Here is a 16,384-nt window from a genome sequence, read left to right as displayed (position 1 = left end):
GTGACGCTGTAGGTAAGGGCGATTGCTGACGGGTTCAGGAGGCCGCGGTGGCATTTCAGTGGTACTTCTTTGCCGCTCCAATGGGGCTGCTTGGCGGCAGCCTCGCCCTGGTATGTCCAGGCACAGCTAAATAGCCCGGAAAGAGAGCGTTGCCACCCGATTCCCGCCGGGGGGTCCTTGGGGCACCTGGTGACACTCTAAGCCCGAGGAGGGCTGGACGACCTGAGGTTCATCCTCACCCCTAGTGAATGGGCTGTGGTGCGTAAGCCTGACGGCTTGCATCTTGGAGGGCGGTGTGCACCTCCATGCTACGGTGCCCTTCCCTCCCCGGCACCACCGGGAGGCCGATCTGTTCAGCCCTGCTACAGGGTGTTCAGGACGCTGCCTCCTTTCAGCGGTTAACTCCCTTATTTCACCCGAAAGTTCGTTGCAGATGGGGGTCATCCGCAGCCTCTCAGGAGGTGTAGTCGGCTGCAGGGCACCGCTTCAGCCATTCTGAGTGGGTCAGGGGCCAGCCCCGAGGGGTTCGTTCCCCTGTGGAACTTTCTGTCAGTCTGGAGGGCTGCCAGGAGTCTCTCGGGGGTCCTGCGTACTGTGGAGAAGGGCAATTCAGTTCACGTCTTCTCCTCCCCAGTTCAACGGGATGTGTCCCACCCTGAGGTTCAGGTTCAGGATACTTGCTCTCAGAGAGGTCGTGTCTCAGATCAGGACTGATTTGTCATGTTAGATCTGGAGGTTGCATGCTCCCACATGGCCGTCCTTCCCACACACAGAAGGTTCCTGAGGTTGCTTTCAGGGCGAAGCTTACCAATATCAGTTCTCCCGTTCGGCCTAGCACTCTCACCCCGTACCTTCACAAAGTGCATGAACACAGCACTGACCCCGCTGCGTCTTCAGGGCATCCGCATTTTGAATTATATCAACGATTGATTGATATTGGCTCGTTCAGAGCACCAGGCAGTTGGGCATCGAGATTTTGTTCTTCCCTGCCTGGGTTCAGACTAAAACGCCGGGTAGAGTGTGCTTTCTCCAGCGCAGAGAACCACTTTTCTTGGCGTGGTGTGGGTTTCGGCCAGGTTGCGGGCACGGTTATCTCCCACCTGGATCGAAGTCATCCTCACCGTAGTCGATGCTGAGGTATGGACTCGTGCTGTTGTCCAAGCTAACATTGGCTTGGCCAGACAAGAAGCAGAAGCAGCACCCACCTAGTTCCCAGGTAACACCTAGCACTACCTCTATGCCAGGTTTGCCTTTTTCCCTGACCTGCACACTGAGGTGTCCAGATCCTGGGAGAGCTCATATGCAGCCTGCGTCCTAACCCCACATGTTTTGCGGTATGTGAACAAAATGGGGATGAAAAAGAGCGGTTATTAGGCGATGTCAACAAAACTTGCAAACAAATGAAAAAGAACATTATATATATATATATATATATATATATATATATATATATATATATAAACTATGTTCAAATGAATCTCAAATGAAATGGCTGAGGATGGGCAAATTAAATCAATGCATGTCAAAACTTGGATAACATACAGTATATATAGACACAAAATACATGTATTCAGTTGTTTATTTATTTTGTTTATTTGTAATTATTATTTATAGATGCTCAGGTATATATTCTAAATATAACTTGGGCCCAAAAATATGATTAAAGACTTCATTATTCATCTATTCTGTGTTGTGATAAGCTTCAGCAGGGATAAAGTGGGCAGAGAAGAATGCTGCAAAGATAGAGAAAGCTAACCTGCACAAGTGTAAAGTGTAAAGATAAGTGTGTATAGTAAACTAAATAGTAAACTAAAAAGTATAAAAGGTGTGTGAACATTTCTGACACTATACATGACATGCTATGTACAAGGATGACATAGTATATAGTATTTATTATTAATCATAACTCATAAATGTGTATTTAATTTATTTATGCATTGTTTTACTTATGTGTGCTTTCACATAGCTGATGTTAGATACGTAACATACTGTATGGCCTCAGCATAGTACAAGTGAACTCAAAAAAGGACTCTGTTATCTTATTTAAACATTTAGTTTATGCTAAACCCAAAAAATCAACTCATGCTTCATATCATAAAGTTACTGACTGAGTGGTTAGGGTAGATAAAATAGATCCACACACTTTATTTATCACACACAAACTTGTTACAAATAGTATTATACAGTAACTACTGTTTCTGTCGCTGACACAATTGCCATACTAGCTCTACGAGCCCATCTGCCTTTGTGCTGACGCTATCTAGCAAAAATACCGTCCTTATTGCAATAAAGCACAACCAGAAGGCCAACTGAGTTGTTTCTTTTAGTTGACACACTAATGATTTATAGGTATAAAACCATTATCTATCAAGTAAAATAGCATACTGCTAAAACATACTGAGACAAATCTACCATCAAATGTACCTTTAATTAACAGTCTAAATCCTTTTTTTTTTACCTATGCACAAAACAATACTAAATCATCCAGGTAAAACTACTTGAAACGTTGATTTGGACCAAGTGTAAAAACTGGATTTTCGTGTTATTTTTACTATTCTTTATACGATTGGTTTAGAGATCCTTCGACTGTGCCTTTCCCATGAGGTGTTTCTTGGTATTTTGATCAGGCCGAAAAATAATAATGAAACATTTGGGAGCGAAAATGCAAATAATCAATCCAAAGCTGGAGGCTAGAATTGCAAAGATCTCCACAGCTACAGTGAATTTTCCAGGAGAGCTGACATAAGCTGGAATAAAGGTGATCCAAACTGCACAGAATATCAGCATGCTGAAAGTGATGAATTTCGCTTCATTGAACTGGTCAGGCAGCTTTCGGGCTAGAAAAGCCAAAATAAAACACAAAAGTGCAAGGAAACCTATATATCCCAGTACAGCCCAAAATCCTATAGCTGAGCCTAAACCACATTCTAGGATTATTTTTTCCTTGTAGTGTTTTATATTTTTAAAAGGAAAAGGAGGTGACATTTTTAACCACAGCACACAAATGAGGATTTGTATTAAAGTAAAAGAAATCACACTGAGTCTCTGTTGTGGAGGCCCAAACCATTTCATGACATTACTACCTGGAAGTGTAGCTCTGAAGGCCATTAAGACCACTATAGTTTTTCCCAGAACACAAGAGATGCAAAGGACAAAAGTGATCCCAAATGCTGTGTGGCGCAATACACAGGACCACTCAGAAGGCTGACCAATGAATGTAAGTGAACAGAGGAAACACAGAGTTAAAGAGAAGAGCAACAGAAAGCTCAGTTCAGAATTGTTAGCTTTAACTATAGGAGATGCCCTGTGCTTGTAAAACACAGCTCCCACACACACAGCCATGAAGGCCCCAGTGATAGAAAATACTGTTAGGATGATGCCCAGAGTTTCATCCCAGGACAAGAATTCAACAGGTTTGGGAAGGCAGCTGTCTCGCTTGGTGTTGGGCCAAAACTCAGGAGGGCAGCGCAAACAATCCAATGAGTCTAGGAGGTTAAAAAGAAGAAAATTAGAAGCCCATAATTGTAGGACTGATAAAGAGAAATGGAGCTTTATTTAATGATGCACCTTTCAAGACTCAGGCATATTTTTTCAAATATACTGTATTGTACATCTAAATGAGTATTTTTATTGTTTTTTTGCACATAATTATTTAATACAATTTTAATAGTATGAATTAAATAAGTGTTTTAGTTTTAAAGGGATTACAGACATATGTACTTGGCTTGAATTGGTTGCTTCTGCATAACCCCTTCGTTATTAGATGTTTTATGTGGCATATTCCTATTTGTGCAGTTGGATAATTAAAGTAATAACTAAGGGGTTATTATTTGTATGTACAGATATATAACCTGTTCTGTTACTGATTTCTCCTTCAGCACATGGTATACAGTCATAACAGCAGACAGGCCTTCGTTTCTGTACAGCTTTCCTGGTTCCTGGAGGACAGCTTTCACTGCACACAGACACTGGTACCTGAAATACATGAAAATGTTTTATATTCTATCCATGACTTATGTCAGTTCTGCAATTCAATGCATTCTATTGTTTAACATGAATAAAAAAAAATTTCTTTTTTTTTTTTTATGTAAAATCAGGTGTGTGAAAAACAATTAAATGTCTCTTTCTTTGCACACTAAAATTTAGAAACTCCTGTTTCATAGTCAGCTGGATTGTATTGTTATATACTGTAGTACCTCAGTCTGTCCTCCAACCCAGCTGATGTTTTTGCTCATTCTGAACTCCTGTCCTCTTGGTCTGGATGAGTCATACTGACCCACTGTCACAAAATCCAAAGCACCATTTTTCGTATACTGCCAGTTTATGAGTTCATAGACGGCTGGAGGGTCTCCATTAGAATCAAACATGACCTGAAACCCGTTATTTGTAGTAAAGTTCACTAGTTTCAGTTGATTGAGTATCTGCAGACAAATTATTAAAAATAATTAAATAAAGTTAACAAATACACTGAAATTTTTCAGAATAGACAATACAGTTCACATGTAGCTCACAGCTGGTACGTATATAGAAAAACATCATGTAATGGTCAATGGTTTTTTTTTTTATATTAGTAGAAATTTAACATATGCAAGCAGACACTTAATATTATTAAGTTACATTAACCTACATATGTGTTAATAAAGCTACTTTATACCTGCCATGGTGAAAATGTTATGCTCTTATCGCATTGTGTGCCATTACAAATCAGACCATGGATGGCATGTGCTATGGCATATGTTGCTTTGTACACCATGTTCGTGATGCGCAGCTGGGACGTGTCTAAATACGGGTTCTGGAGCATAGAAATGTCCTCGGTGCCGTCACATTCTTGCACACCTTCTAAGACACCTGTTCTACCTTTAAGGTAACAGTTGAAAGAACTTTCCCAGAATTCTGTTAATAAGGGTGATTGTAATGCTTTGTTTGGAGTCAGGTCTAGGAGAAACTCACGAAAGCCAGGAATAACTGACTGGGGAACCCCAAACCCTATTGCAGCAGCACACATGTTATACTTTAAAATATCAGGATCAGTGATCCATGTTTCGCTTCCAATCCACTGAAGCGGAGGTGGTGGCTGTTGTGAAAGCTCTTGTAAAAGAATCTTTATGTCGCCTGATGCCATAAACGCTATTATAACCCGGGCTGTGGATCTACGGATGACATTTGCTACATTCTCCAGTTTACTGCGTGGCTGTGTCCTGTAGTAAGACTCGGAGTATTCCACGCAGATCCCCTCCACCTGTGCAGCCTTCAAAAATGATGCCATTCCATAGTTTCCATAATCTGAGTCACTACGAACTGCTCCAATCCACGTCCAGCCAAAGTGCTTGACCATTCGTGCCAGTGCTGCTGCCTGGTGTTGGTCACTAGGAATGGTCCTAAAGAAGGTGGGATACTGACTCTTATCACTCAGACATGCACAGGTCGCATAGTGACTCACCTGGAATTACAACAAAGACAAAACGAAATTAGCATTTATATGCAAATTTTGCTGACGTTATTACTTTATACAGCTGAATGATTTAACAGCCTGTACGTACTTTATAATCCCTAAATTCTTCTCCCTCCAAATTCAATAACACAAAGATAAAGATTATATTGATATATGAGTATTAGGCAAAGCTCATTTTTACCTGTGGAATTCCGAAAAGACCAAGCATTCTGGCAATGCTGATTGACTGTGTGGAAGTAGAATCTCCTATGACAGCAGGTACAGTTGCAGTTGCATATTCAGAACAAGAAGAAGTATCATTGAAAACTGGCTCAAAACCATTAGCAAGCTGAAACGCAACTCTGATTGCCAATGGCACAGTAGCACACGAGTCATGTATCTGATAACCTAAGGTAATACCGGGAGGAGATCTGTTCTATTGTTGATCTCATGGATGGTAAACTCCATGGCACGGGCAAAACGCACTTCTCTGAAGTCAATGCTGTTTGGAAACAATACACAAAGAGAAATCAGCATGAAATAAAAGTTACAGGTTTTGTTTTTCTGCTGAACATTTTAGGTTTAAAAAAAAAACAATTCCTGGTTTCAATTCATGTCCATTTCTAACAAAATCCCCTTCTTTCTGTGCTATCCACTCCACACATACCCATAGCACTGTGTTGGGGATGGAAGCCTGGTGTAAGTCATTTGCTGTGTTCTTGTGTAATGATGAAATGTAAAAATCCCTCCGATCACAAAGTCTCCATTCATGAATATCCCAGGTAACTGAGGGTCAGTCCATAACCTGCAGCTGATTGGAGTGGTTTTACGTGTAGCACTACTAACCCCAGTTATCCACAGAGCTGATAGAAAAGGCATCATACTTAAAAATAGCTGCATGACAAGAGCAGAGGCTCCCAGCACTCTGAAGACCAGGGCAGGTGCCTAACAATGCTTTAAATATGCACCTTGCTTTGTTGCCTTCATAAGAAACCATGGATATGAAGGGGTGTGGTCTTTTAAATGATGTCATTAACATTTTTGTGTATGTATTATTGAATCAAGCATAAGCAGATCCAAGGTGCTGCAAGTGTGGTCCATTCACTCACAATACTTTCCATCTTGAAACCATAAAACATATTTACACTTAATGTATGTTTTGTATAATCCTTCAATAGTCATCGCTATTATGTGGCTTGATGTTTGGTTTACACCTATTCAAAACTAAACACTTAAATATTACCTCAATTATGACAGAAGCACAGCCTAAAGGTTAGATTGACTCCCTCAATAAGTGTTTTTTTATTGTAAAGAAAGCACTATAGCGTAATTTAATGGATTGTATTTATTTTTTTATTTTTTGGAATAAACTACATAGCTTAGCTGTCACAATGTCAAGTTATTTAGCTTTTTTGTGAAGTGTGGCACTGCAACATGTGGCACTGCAACATATGACTCTGCACAACTGGTGCTGATAAAAGCCCAGTCATACTTCCATTTACACAGACATGACAGATTTACAAAGAAACACAGATATTTACACAGACATACAATTTTAGTTGTAATGTTCAATTATAGAGACCAGGGTTTAGACTATAAGTCATTGTCATGGTGTATTTATTTAGGAAGAGATACATTGTGCAGAATTGTGTCTAAGGAAGAATTCTGACAAAATTAGCTATGATGTCATTAATAAAAGGGAGAGCCAGCAGGTAACACAGACATGAACACAACGGGACACTCACTCCACCATAAAGAAACAGAAGAGGATGCCTGAAAGTAACCCCAGACCTCCACAGTACTGACAATTCCATGATCTAAAAGCCCACTTTTAAATTAGATGTCTCAATATACAATTTCTCTGATCTTTGCCAAAGTCAATGGGGCTTCCTCTTTCTACATTTGAATGAAATAAATCTGCTGGGTTTTTCCATATCTGTTTGCACACAAGCTGTTTTTGCTCTCAGGTGGTGGATTACATTAGAATGTATCAGTTTGGAAGTGGTGAACATGGAATCCATCTCACCTCAATGCATTCCAATTCAAACCAAGTGCACACACTGCTCAGTTCACACACATTCATACCACCAGATCTAAATGTAATGTTCAGAAGCTGAGCTGGCTTCTTGACCAGACAGTGTTTGGTTCACATTTTGTGTTATGCATGAAATAATTGTGTATGATTTATTAGACTTAACACCAGATAGTAGACAACAACAACACTATTTAGTTTGATGGAAAGTGTTAGATGTGTCTTCTTGATATTGAGAAGGATCTGCAAAAACTAACACTGTCCAGTAACACGTAGACCACAGTCAGAAAAATCCCAGATATTTAAGCCAAAATTTGAAAGCAACAATTCAAATTAATTTAATAATTAATAATTTTTATTTTCAATTTGCTTCTTCTGGTGAGTTTCGTTGTAATGATTATAAATATGCTTTCATAATGCAGCATGGTGAGTTGGACATTTTTTATAAAAAATAAAATAAAATAAAATAAAATAAAATAAAATAAAATAAACAAACAAACAAACAAACAAATAAATTAAATAAATAAATAAATAATTATTATATATATATATATATATATATATATATATATATATATATATATATATATATATATATTTTTTTTTTTTTATTATTATTATTTTTGTTTGTTTGTTTGTTTGTTTGTTTTGTTTTTTTGTTTTTTTTTTGTGTGCAATAAATTAATTTTGCTGTCATCACCCTCTTGTGACCGGTTCACACCCACTCTTTCAGTGCACAGAAGCAAGATACTGTAGCTATTTAAAGCACCGTAAGGAAGCTGCCCTGGCCTACACTGTGCTGGGCCCTACAGATACTAACATGCAGCTCATTTCCAATCTGATGTTATTACTTGTTATTAATACTACGCAAATAATCGTGCTCATCCCTGAGGCATGTAAGGCTAACCCAGTTAGCTGCAGGTTGTGGACCGACCCCAAGTTACCAGATATATTTATGAATGGGGACTTTATGCTTGGAGGAATTTTTGCCATCCATGATTCTGTAAGATTAGATCAAATATCTTACACCGGGTTGCCATCACAGAGAAAGTGCTCTGGGTATGTGTGAAATGCACTGAAAAGACAGCATGGGTTTAAAAGCTCCTCTTTCTATTATTATTATTATTATTATTATTATTATTATTATTATTATTATTATTATTATTATTATTATTATCATTATTATTATTATTATGTTTACTGGACATTAAATTCTGTTTAATATTGTAATTTATATGGAATGACATTTTGATTGAAAGCTATTTTAATGATCTTTTTATCATTTTGTACGTGAAAAGTTATTTCTATGTTTATTTCTTTATTACTTTTTTATTATAGCTGAACATAAAAATGTATCATTTTGTTTTAGTTTAGTTTGTCTGTCTGTTTATCTATATATCTTTTTTTTCTATTTTTTCCTGCCTTCCTGTTTTCTGACAGCATGGATTTCAGAGAAGTGCGCTTTGCCCGTGCCATGGAGTTCACCATCCATGAAATCAACAACAGAACAGATCTCCTCCCGGGCATCACATTAGGATATCAGATATATGATTCATGCTCCACTGTGCCAATGGCCATCAAAGTTGCATTTCAGCTTGCGAATGGTTTGGAGACGGATTTTAATAACACAAATTCCTGTTCAAAATCTGCAGTTGCCGCTGTAACAGCTGTAATAGGAGATTCTGCTTCAACACAATCAATCAGCATAGCCAGGGTGCTTGGTCTGTTTGGGATTCCACAGGTGAAGGTTTTTATTCTAACAATGTCTGCGATCATAACATTTTTTCGAATTGCTGCCACGGCCACATAATTATGGTCTAAAAGTTGTAGCTATGAAAAGCAAATAATAATAATAATAATGATAATAAAAATGGGAGTAAATAAATCAGGCTATGAACCTAATATTGTTTTAATTTCTTGCACTGCCTGAATTCCAGGTGAGTCACTATGCGACCTGCTCATGTCTGAGTGATAAGCTTCAGTATCCCACCTTCTTTAGGACCATTCCTAGTGACCAACATCAAGCAGCCGCACTGGCACGGTTGGTCAAGCATTTTGGTTGGACATGGATTGGAGCAGTGCGCAGCGACACGGATTATGGAAATTACAGAATGGCATCATTCCTAAAGACTGTGCAGGCGGAGGGGATCTGCGTGGAATACTCCGAGGCCTACTACAGGACGCAGACGCTCAGTAAACTGGAGCGAATTGCAAACGTGATCCGCAGCTCCACAGCTCGAGTTATAGTGGCGTTTATGGCATCAGGAGACATGAGGCTTCTTTTAGAAGAGCTCTCACGGCAGCCACCGCCTCCACTTCAGTGGATTGGAATCGAAGCGTGGATCACCGATCCTGATTTTCTGCGCTATAACATGTGTGCCGGCGCCATAGGGTTTGGTGTTCCCCGGTCAGTTATTCCTGGCCTTCGTGAGTTTCTTTTAGATCTGACTCCAGCTAAAGTGTTAGAGTCATCTCTGTTTACAGAGTTTTGGGAAAACTCGTTCAGCTGTTCCCTTAAAAGGAGACCAGAAAACACAGAGGGCGCACGGGAATGTGATGGAAACGAGGACATTCACACGCTCCAGAACGCGTATTTGGACACATCTCAGTTGCGCATCACGAACATGGTGTACAAAGCGACATACGCCATAGCACATGCAATCCATGGACTCATTTGTAATGAGACAAAGTGCGACAAAAATATAAAAATTTTACCATGGCAGGTACAAAGAAAAGCTTTTTTTAATAAAGCTCCAGTTTATTATTATTATTATTATTATTATTATTATTATTATTATTATTACTTTTTGTTTAGAATGATCAAATAAACACATTTGAATATATGAATTAACATTTTTTTAATTATTATTATTTTATTTTTTTTTATTTTTATGAAATGTTTCCTTCAGATATTTGACCAGCTTAAAAAAGTAAACTTCACTACAAATAACGGATTTCAGGTCTCATTTGACTCTAATGGAGACCCTCCAGCTGTCTATGAACTCATAAACTGGCAATTTAAGAACGATGGAGCTCTAGATTTCGTCACAGTGGGCCAGTATGACTCGCTCAGACCAAGAGGTCAAGAGTTTAGAATGAGCAAAAATATCAGCTGGGTTGAAGGACAGAAGGAGGTATAGTCAATTTGTTTATATATCTACTACTGTTTCTTCATGCATGTGTCAAAAAACAAAAGAAAACACACAAACACATTTTGAGGTTGTAATTGGAGAAACTTTGTAGTCCTTGTCACTGTACATACACTTTTGTTATGATGATAGATAGATAGATAGATAGATAGATAGATAGATAGATAGATAGATAGATAGATAGATAGATAGATAGATAGATAGATAGATAGATAGATAGATAGATAGATAAAGAATATATTTTTAGTAGAAACATAAAATCTAGTTAAAAAATAATTATAATAATCAAGCATTTGCACTTAAGGTCCCTCTGCTGTCCCTCTCAGGTACCAGTGTCTGTGTGCAGTGAGAGCTGCCCCCCAGGCACCAGGAAAGCGGTACAGAAGCGAAGGCCTGTCTGCTGTTTTGACTGTATAACATGTGCAGAAGGAGAGATCAGTAACCACACAGGTTGTATATCATAATATATACTGTTATGACATGAACTCTGATTGTAAAACTGTCACTGTTTGTCACTCTTCACAAAAGATTTTTAGTTGTTTGAATAAGATAATTAGGGAGGTAGTGGGTGCAGAAGATTTGTAAATAGTAAAGAAGACAGAGGAGAAAAGAAAAGAATTTAACTACTTAATTTCACACTATAATTTCTTTTGCCTTACAAAAAAGACATTATCTTTAAGTATAGTTCTATTTCATTTTTATGTTTAATCATAATGCCATAATGATTCCATGTAATGTTCTGTCCACTAAAAGCACAAACATTAAATTTTTTATGTTTTCTTTTTAAACCTTGTAGACTCATTGGATTGCTTCTATTGTCTTCCTGAGTTTTGGCCCAACACAAAGCAAGACCGCTGCCTTCCCAAACCTGTTGAGTTCCTCTCCTGGGATGAAACTCTGGGCATCATCCTAACAGTGTTCTCCATAGCAGGGGCCTTCATGGCTGTGTGTGTAGCTGCAGTCTTTTACAAGCACAGGGCGTCTCCTATTGTTAGGGCCAACAACTCTGAGCTGAGCTTCCTGCTGCTCTTCTCTCTGACCCTGTGTTTCCTCTGTTCACTTACTTTCATTGGTCAGCCCTCTGAGTGGTCCTGTATGCTGCGCCACACAGCGTTTGGGATCACCTTCGTCCTCTGTATCTCCTGTGTTCTAGGAAAAACCTTAGTGGTCTTAATGGCCTTCAGAGCTACACTTCCAGGCAGCAATGTTATGAAATGGTTTGGGCCTCCACAACAGAGACTCAGTGTGATCTCATTTACTCTCATACAAGTGATTATTTGTGTGGTCTGGTTAAAAATATCACCTCCTTTCCCTTTCAAAAATCTGAAATACTACAAGGAAAGAATAATCTTGGAATGTGGTTTAGGTTCTGCTATAGGTTTCTGGGCTGTGCTGGGTTATATAGGACTCCTGGCGCTTTTGTGTTTTATTTTGGCTTTTCTGGCCCGGAAGCTACCTGACAATTTCAATGAAGCCAAATTCATCACATTCAGCATGCTGATATTCTGTGCAGTTTGGATCACCTTTATTCCAGCTTATGTCAGCTCTCCTGGAAAATTCACTGTAGCTGTGGAGATCTTTTCAATATTAGCTTCAAGCTTTGGTTTAACTATTTGTATTTTTGCTCCCAAATGTTTTATCATTATTTTCCGGCCAGAGGAGAATACCAAGAAACACCTCATGGGTAAAGTGCCCTCTAAAGCGCTCTGAAATTTATACAATGGAAACAGATAATAATAAAAAAAATATGAAAAAAATTTGATTTAACAGAATTGCAGCTCTTCTTTCTAAAATCCAAGCTTAGCTATTCTAGCCAAATAATTGTTTAAAAATGAGCTTTCATCACCCTGATTTCTAATTTCTCATCTAATAATTCATTATTTATTTAATATTAAGAATGAAGACAAAAAAATAAGATTTCCAAAAATAAAAATATTTCAAGATGTTATTAGTAACATTAGCTAATATTAGGATTTTTTTATTTTATCTTTGAGTTAATCTTTTTTTTTTTTCACATTCAACAATGTATCAACGACGTCTCTAATAAATCCTTTAACCATCTCTGCATCATACTTTCGCTTCTTGTGTTTTAGTAAAACCAATGTTATATTTATTGAGATTTCACTGACATCCTCTTCATCTGTATGATTTTGGTGGTCTTTTTATACATACCTTTTTTTTTTTTTTTTTTTTATCTTTTACACAACTTTTCTGAATAGTTTAATTTAAACTACTGCTTCATTATGAGATATAAGATAAAACACTCCAGCCATTAGGGGGGCACAAGCCAGTGCACTCTTAGTGCCGGTCCCAAGCCCGGTAAATGGGGAGGGTTGCGTTAGGAAGGGCATCCAGCGTAAAACATGTGCCAAATCAAATATGTGGATCACAAAGGAGAATTTCATACCGGATCGGTCGAGGCCCGGGTTAACAATGACCGCCACAGGTATCGTTAGCCGACAGGGTACCGGTGGAAATTGGGCTACTGTTGGCCGAAGGAGGAGAAGGAGAGGAGGAAGACGTCTACAGAGACGGCAGGAAAAGGAGCAGTGTAGGAGAGTAGAGTTTCGGGTTGGTACTTTAAATGTTGGTACTATGACGGGTAAAGGGAGAGAGGTAGCTGATATGATGGAGAGGAGAAAGGTAGATATGCTGTGTGTTCAGGAGACCAAGTGGAAAGGGAGTAAGGCCAGGAACATTGGAGGTGGATTTAAACTGTTTTATCATGGTGTGGATGGGAAGAGAAATGGTGTAGGGGTGATTCTGAAGGAAGGGTACAGTAAGAGTGTAGTGGAGGTGAAGAGAGTTTCTGATAGGGTGATGATCGTGAAGGTGGAAGTTGAAGGATGATGATAAATGTCATCAGTGCCTATGCTCCACAAGTTGGCTGTGAGATGGAGGAAAAGGAAAGATTCTGGAGTGAATTAGATGACGTGGTAGATGGTGTACCTAGGAAAGAACGATTGGTGATTGGGGCAGACTTTAATGGGCATGTAGGTGAAGGGAACAGAGGTGATGAGGAGGTGATGGGTAGGTATGGTTTTAAGGAGAGGAATGTGGAAGGGCAGATGGTGGTAGATTTTGCTAAAAGGATGGAAATGGCAGTGGTGAACACGTATTTTAAGAAGAAGGAGGATCATAGGGTGACGTATAGGAGTGGAGGAAGGTGCACACAGGTGGACTATGTGCTATGCAGGAGATGCAACCTGAAGGAGATTGGAGACTGTAAGGTGTTGGCGGGGACAGTGTAGCTAGACAGCATCGGATGGTGGTCTGTAGGATGGTTTTGGAGGCGAAGAAGAAGAGGAGGAATGTAAGGATTGAACTGGAAAACTGAAGGAGGAAGAGTGTAGTGTGAGGTTCAGGAAGAGGTCAGACAGGGGCTCGGTGGTGGTGAAGAGGTGCCGGATGATTGGGGAACTACTGCAGGAGTGATGAGGGAGGCAGCTAGAAAAGTACTTGGTGTGACATCTGGAAATAGAAAGCAAGACAAGGAGACGTGGTGGTGGAATGAGGAAGTGCAGGAGAGCATTAGGGGAAAGAGGTTGGCAAAACAGAAGTGGGATCGACAGAGTGATGAGAAAAGTAGGCAGGAGTACAAGGAGATGCGGCAGCAGGTAAAAAGGGATGTGGCGAAAGCCAAGGAAAAGGCATATGAGGAGCTGTATAAGAGGTTGGACACTAAGGAAGGAGAAAAGGAGTTATACTGATTGGCCAGGCAGAGGGACCGAGCTGGGAAGGATGTACTGCAAGTTAGAGCAATAAAGGATGGAGAGGGAAATGTGTTGACTAGTGAGGAGAGTGTGTTGAGAAGGTGGAGGGAGTATTTTGAGCAGCTGATGAATGAGGAAAATCACAGAGAGAGAAGGTTGGAGGATGTGGAGTTGGTGAAGCAGGATGTAGATAGGATTAGTAAGGAGGAAGTGAGAGCAGCGATTAAGAGGATGAAGAATGGAAAGTCGGTTGGACCAGATGACATACCGGTAGAGGCGTGAGATGTTTAGGAGAGATGGCAGTGGAGTTTTTAACCAGATTGTTTAACAGGATTCTGGAAGGGGAGAGGATGCCTGAGGAATGGAGAAGGAGTGTGCTGGTACCGATCTTTAAGCATAAGGGAGATGTGCAGACCTGCAGTAACTACAGGGGAATTAAGTTGATCAGTCACACCATGAAGTTATGGGAAAGAGTAGTGGAAGCCAGGCTGAGAGAAGAGGTGACCATCTGTGAGCAACAGTATGGTTTCATGCCGAGGAAGAGCACCACAGATGCCTTATTTGCTTTGAGGATGTTGATGGAGAAGTATAGAGAAGGACAGAAGGAATTGCATTGTGTATTTGTGGATTTAGAGAAAGCGTGCGACAGAGTACCAAGAGAGGAGTTGTGGTATTGTATGAGGAAGTCAGGTGTGTCAGAGAAGTATGTAAGGGTGGTGCAGGACATGTATGAGGACAGTGTGACGGCAGTGAAGTGTGCAGTAGGTACGACAGACTGGTTCAGAGTGAAGGTTGGACTGCATCAAGGATCGGCCCTGAGCCCTTTCCTGTTTGCAGTGGTGATGGACAGGTTGATGGACGAGGTCAGACAGGAGTCTCCTGGACTATGATGTTTGCAGATGATATTGTGATTTGTGGTGAGAGTAGAGAGCAGGTTGAGAAGAGCCTGGAGAGGTGGAGATATGCGCTGGAGAGAAGGGGAATGAAAGTCAGTAGGAGTAAGACAGAGTACATGTGTGTGAATGAGAGGGAGGGCAGTGGAGTGATGCGGTTGCAGGGAGAAGAGGTGGAGAAGGTGGAGGAGTTCAGGTACCTGGGGTCAACAGTGCAAAGTAATGGAGAGTGTGTTAGAGAAGTAAAGAAAAGAGTGCAGGCAGGGTGGAGTGGGTGGAGAAGAGTGACAGGAGTGATTTGTGATAGTAGGGTATCTGCAAGAATGAAAGGGAAAGTTTATAGGACTGTGGTGAGACCTGCGATGTTGTATGGATTAGAGACAGTGGCATTGAGTAAAAGGCAGGAGGCAGAGCTGGAGGTAGCAGAGCTGAAGATGTTAAGGTTTTCGTTGGGAGTGACGAGGATGGACAAGATTAGAAATGAGTTTATTAGAGGGACAGCACATGTAGGATGTTTTGGTGACAAGGTGAGGGAGGCGAGATTGAGATGGTTTGGACATGTGCAGAGAAGGGACATGAATTATATTGGTAGAAGAATGCTGAAGATGGAGCCACCAGGTAGGAGGAAAAGAGGAAGGCCAAGGAGGAGGTTCATGGATGTGGTGAGGGAAGACATGCAGGTAGATGGTGTGAAAGAGGCAGGTGTAGAGGACAGGGTGGTATGGAGACGGATGATCCGCTGTGGCGACCCCTAATGGGATCAGCCGAAAGAAGAAGAAGAAGAAGAAGACTTCAGTTTTAAAATTCAGTAAAATAAAATAAAATAAAATAAAATAAAATAAAATAAAATAAAATAAAATAAACAAACAAACAAACAAACAAATAAACATATATATATATATATATATATATATATATATATATATATATATATATATATATATATATATATATATATATTTATTTTATTTTTTGTTGTTTGTTTGTTTGTTTGTTTTGTTTTGTTTTAATTTTGTGTGGAATAAATTAATTTTGCTGTCATCATTGTTATAACCACACCCCCTTGTGACCAGTTCACACCCACTCTTTCAGTGCACAGAAGCAAGATACTGTAGCTATTTAAAGCACCGTAAGGAAGCTGCCCTGGCCTACACTGTGCTGGGCCC

General features: G+C 39.8%; 2 protein-coding genes across 2 annotated transcripts; one reads left to right on the top strand and one right to left on the bottom strand.

Moving 5' to 3' along the window:
- Positions 1–2,571: 2,571 nt before the first annotated feature.
- LOC124395904 (extracellular calcium-sensing receptor-like) lies at positions 2,572–6,202 on the bottom strand. Its single transcript, XM_046864790.1, is given in 7 exon segments — positions 2,572–3,485; positions 3,852–3,975; positions 4,197–4,421; positions 4,655–5,440; positions 5,634–5,854; positions 5,857–5,933; positions 6,099–6,202. Coding segments are annotated over 7 exon segments (2,451 nt in total).
- A 2,068-nt stretch (positions 6,203–8,270) lies between these two features.
- On the top strand, positions 8,271–12,322 carry LOC124395964 (extracellular calcium-sensing receptor-like). Its single transcript, XM_046864861.1, has 6 exons — positions 8,271–8,522; positions 8,904–9,204; positions 9,401–10,186; positions 10,373–10,597; positions 10,939–11,062; positions 11,409–12,322. Exons 1-6 carry the CDS (start codon positions 8,284–8,286, stop codon positions 12,320–12,322), a joined length of 2,589 nt encoding a protein of 862 aa, XP_046720817.1. The 5' UTR covers positions 8,271–8,283.
- The last annotated feature ends 4,062 nt before the right edge of the window (positions 12,323–16,384 follow it).

This window comes from Silurus meridionalis, chromosome 13 (assembly GCF_014805685.1).
Source record: "Silurus meridionalis isolate SWU-2019-XX chromosome 13, ASM1480568v1, whole genome shotgun sequence".
NCBI lineage: Eukaryota > Metazoa > Chordata > Actinopteri > Siluriformes > Siluridae > Silurus > Silurus meridionalis.
Note: the sequence above shows the minus strand (reverse complement) of the source record. Positions and strands in the feature narration are given on the sequence as shown.

Bases quoted from the DNA above. Each gene is read 5' to 3' on its own strand.
- LOC124395964 (XM_046864861.1), top strand. From the start codon at position 8,284: ATGCAGCTCATTTCCAATCTGATGTTATTACTTGTTATTAATACTACG. The intron at 8,523-8,903 runs GTATGTGTGAAA...GTTTTCTGACAG, and splicing joins TCACAGAGAAAGTGCTCTGG to CATGGATTTCAGAGAAGTGC. The intron at 9,205-9,400 runs GTGAAGGTTTTT...CCTGAATTCCAG, and splicing joins GTCTGTTTGGGATTCCACAG to GTGAGTCACTATGCGACCTG.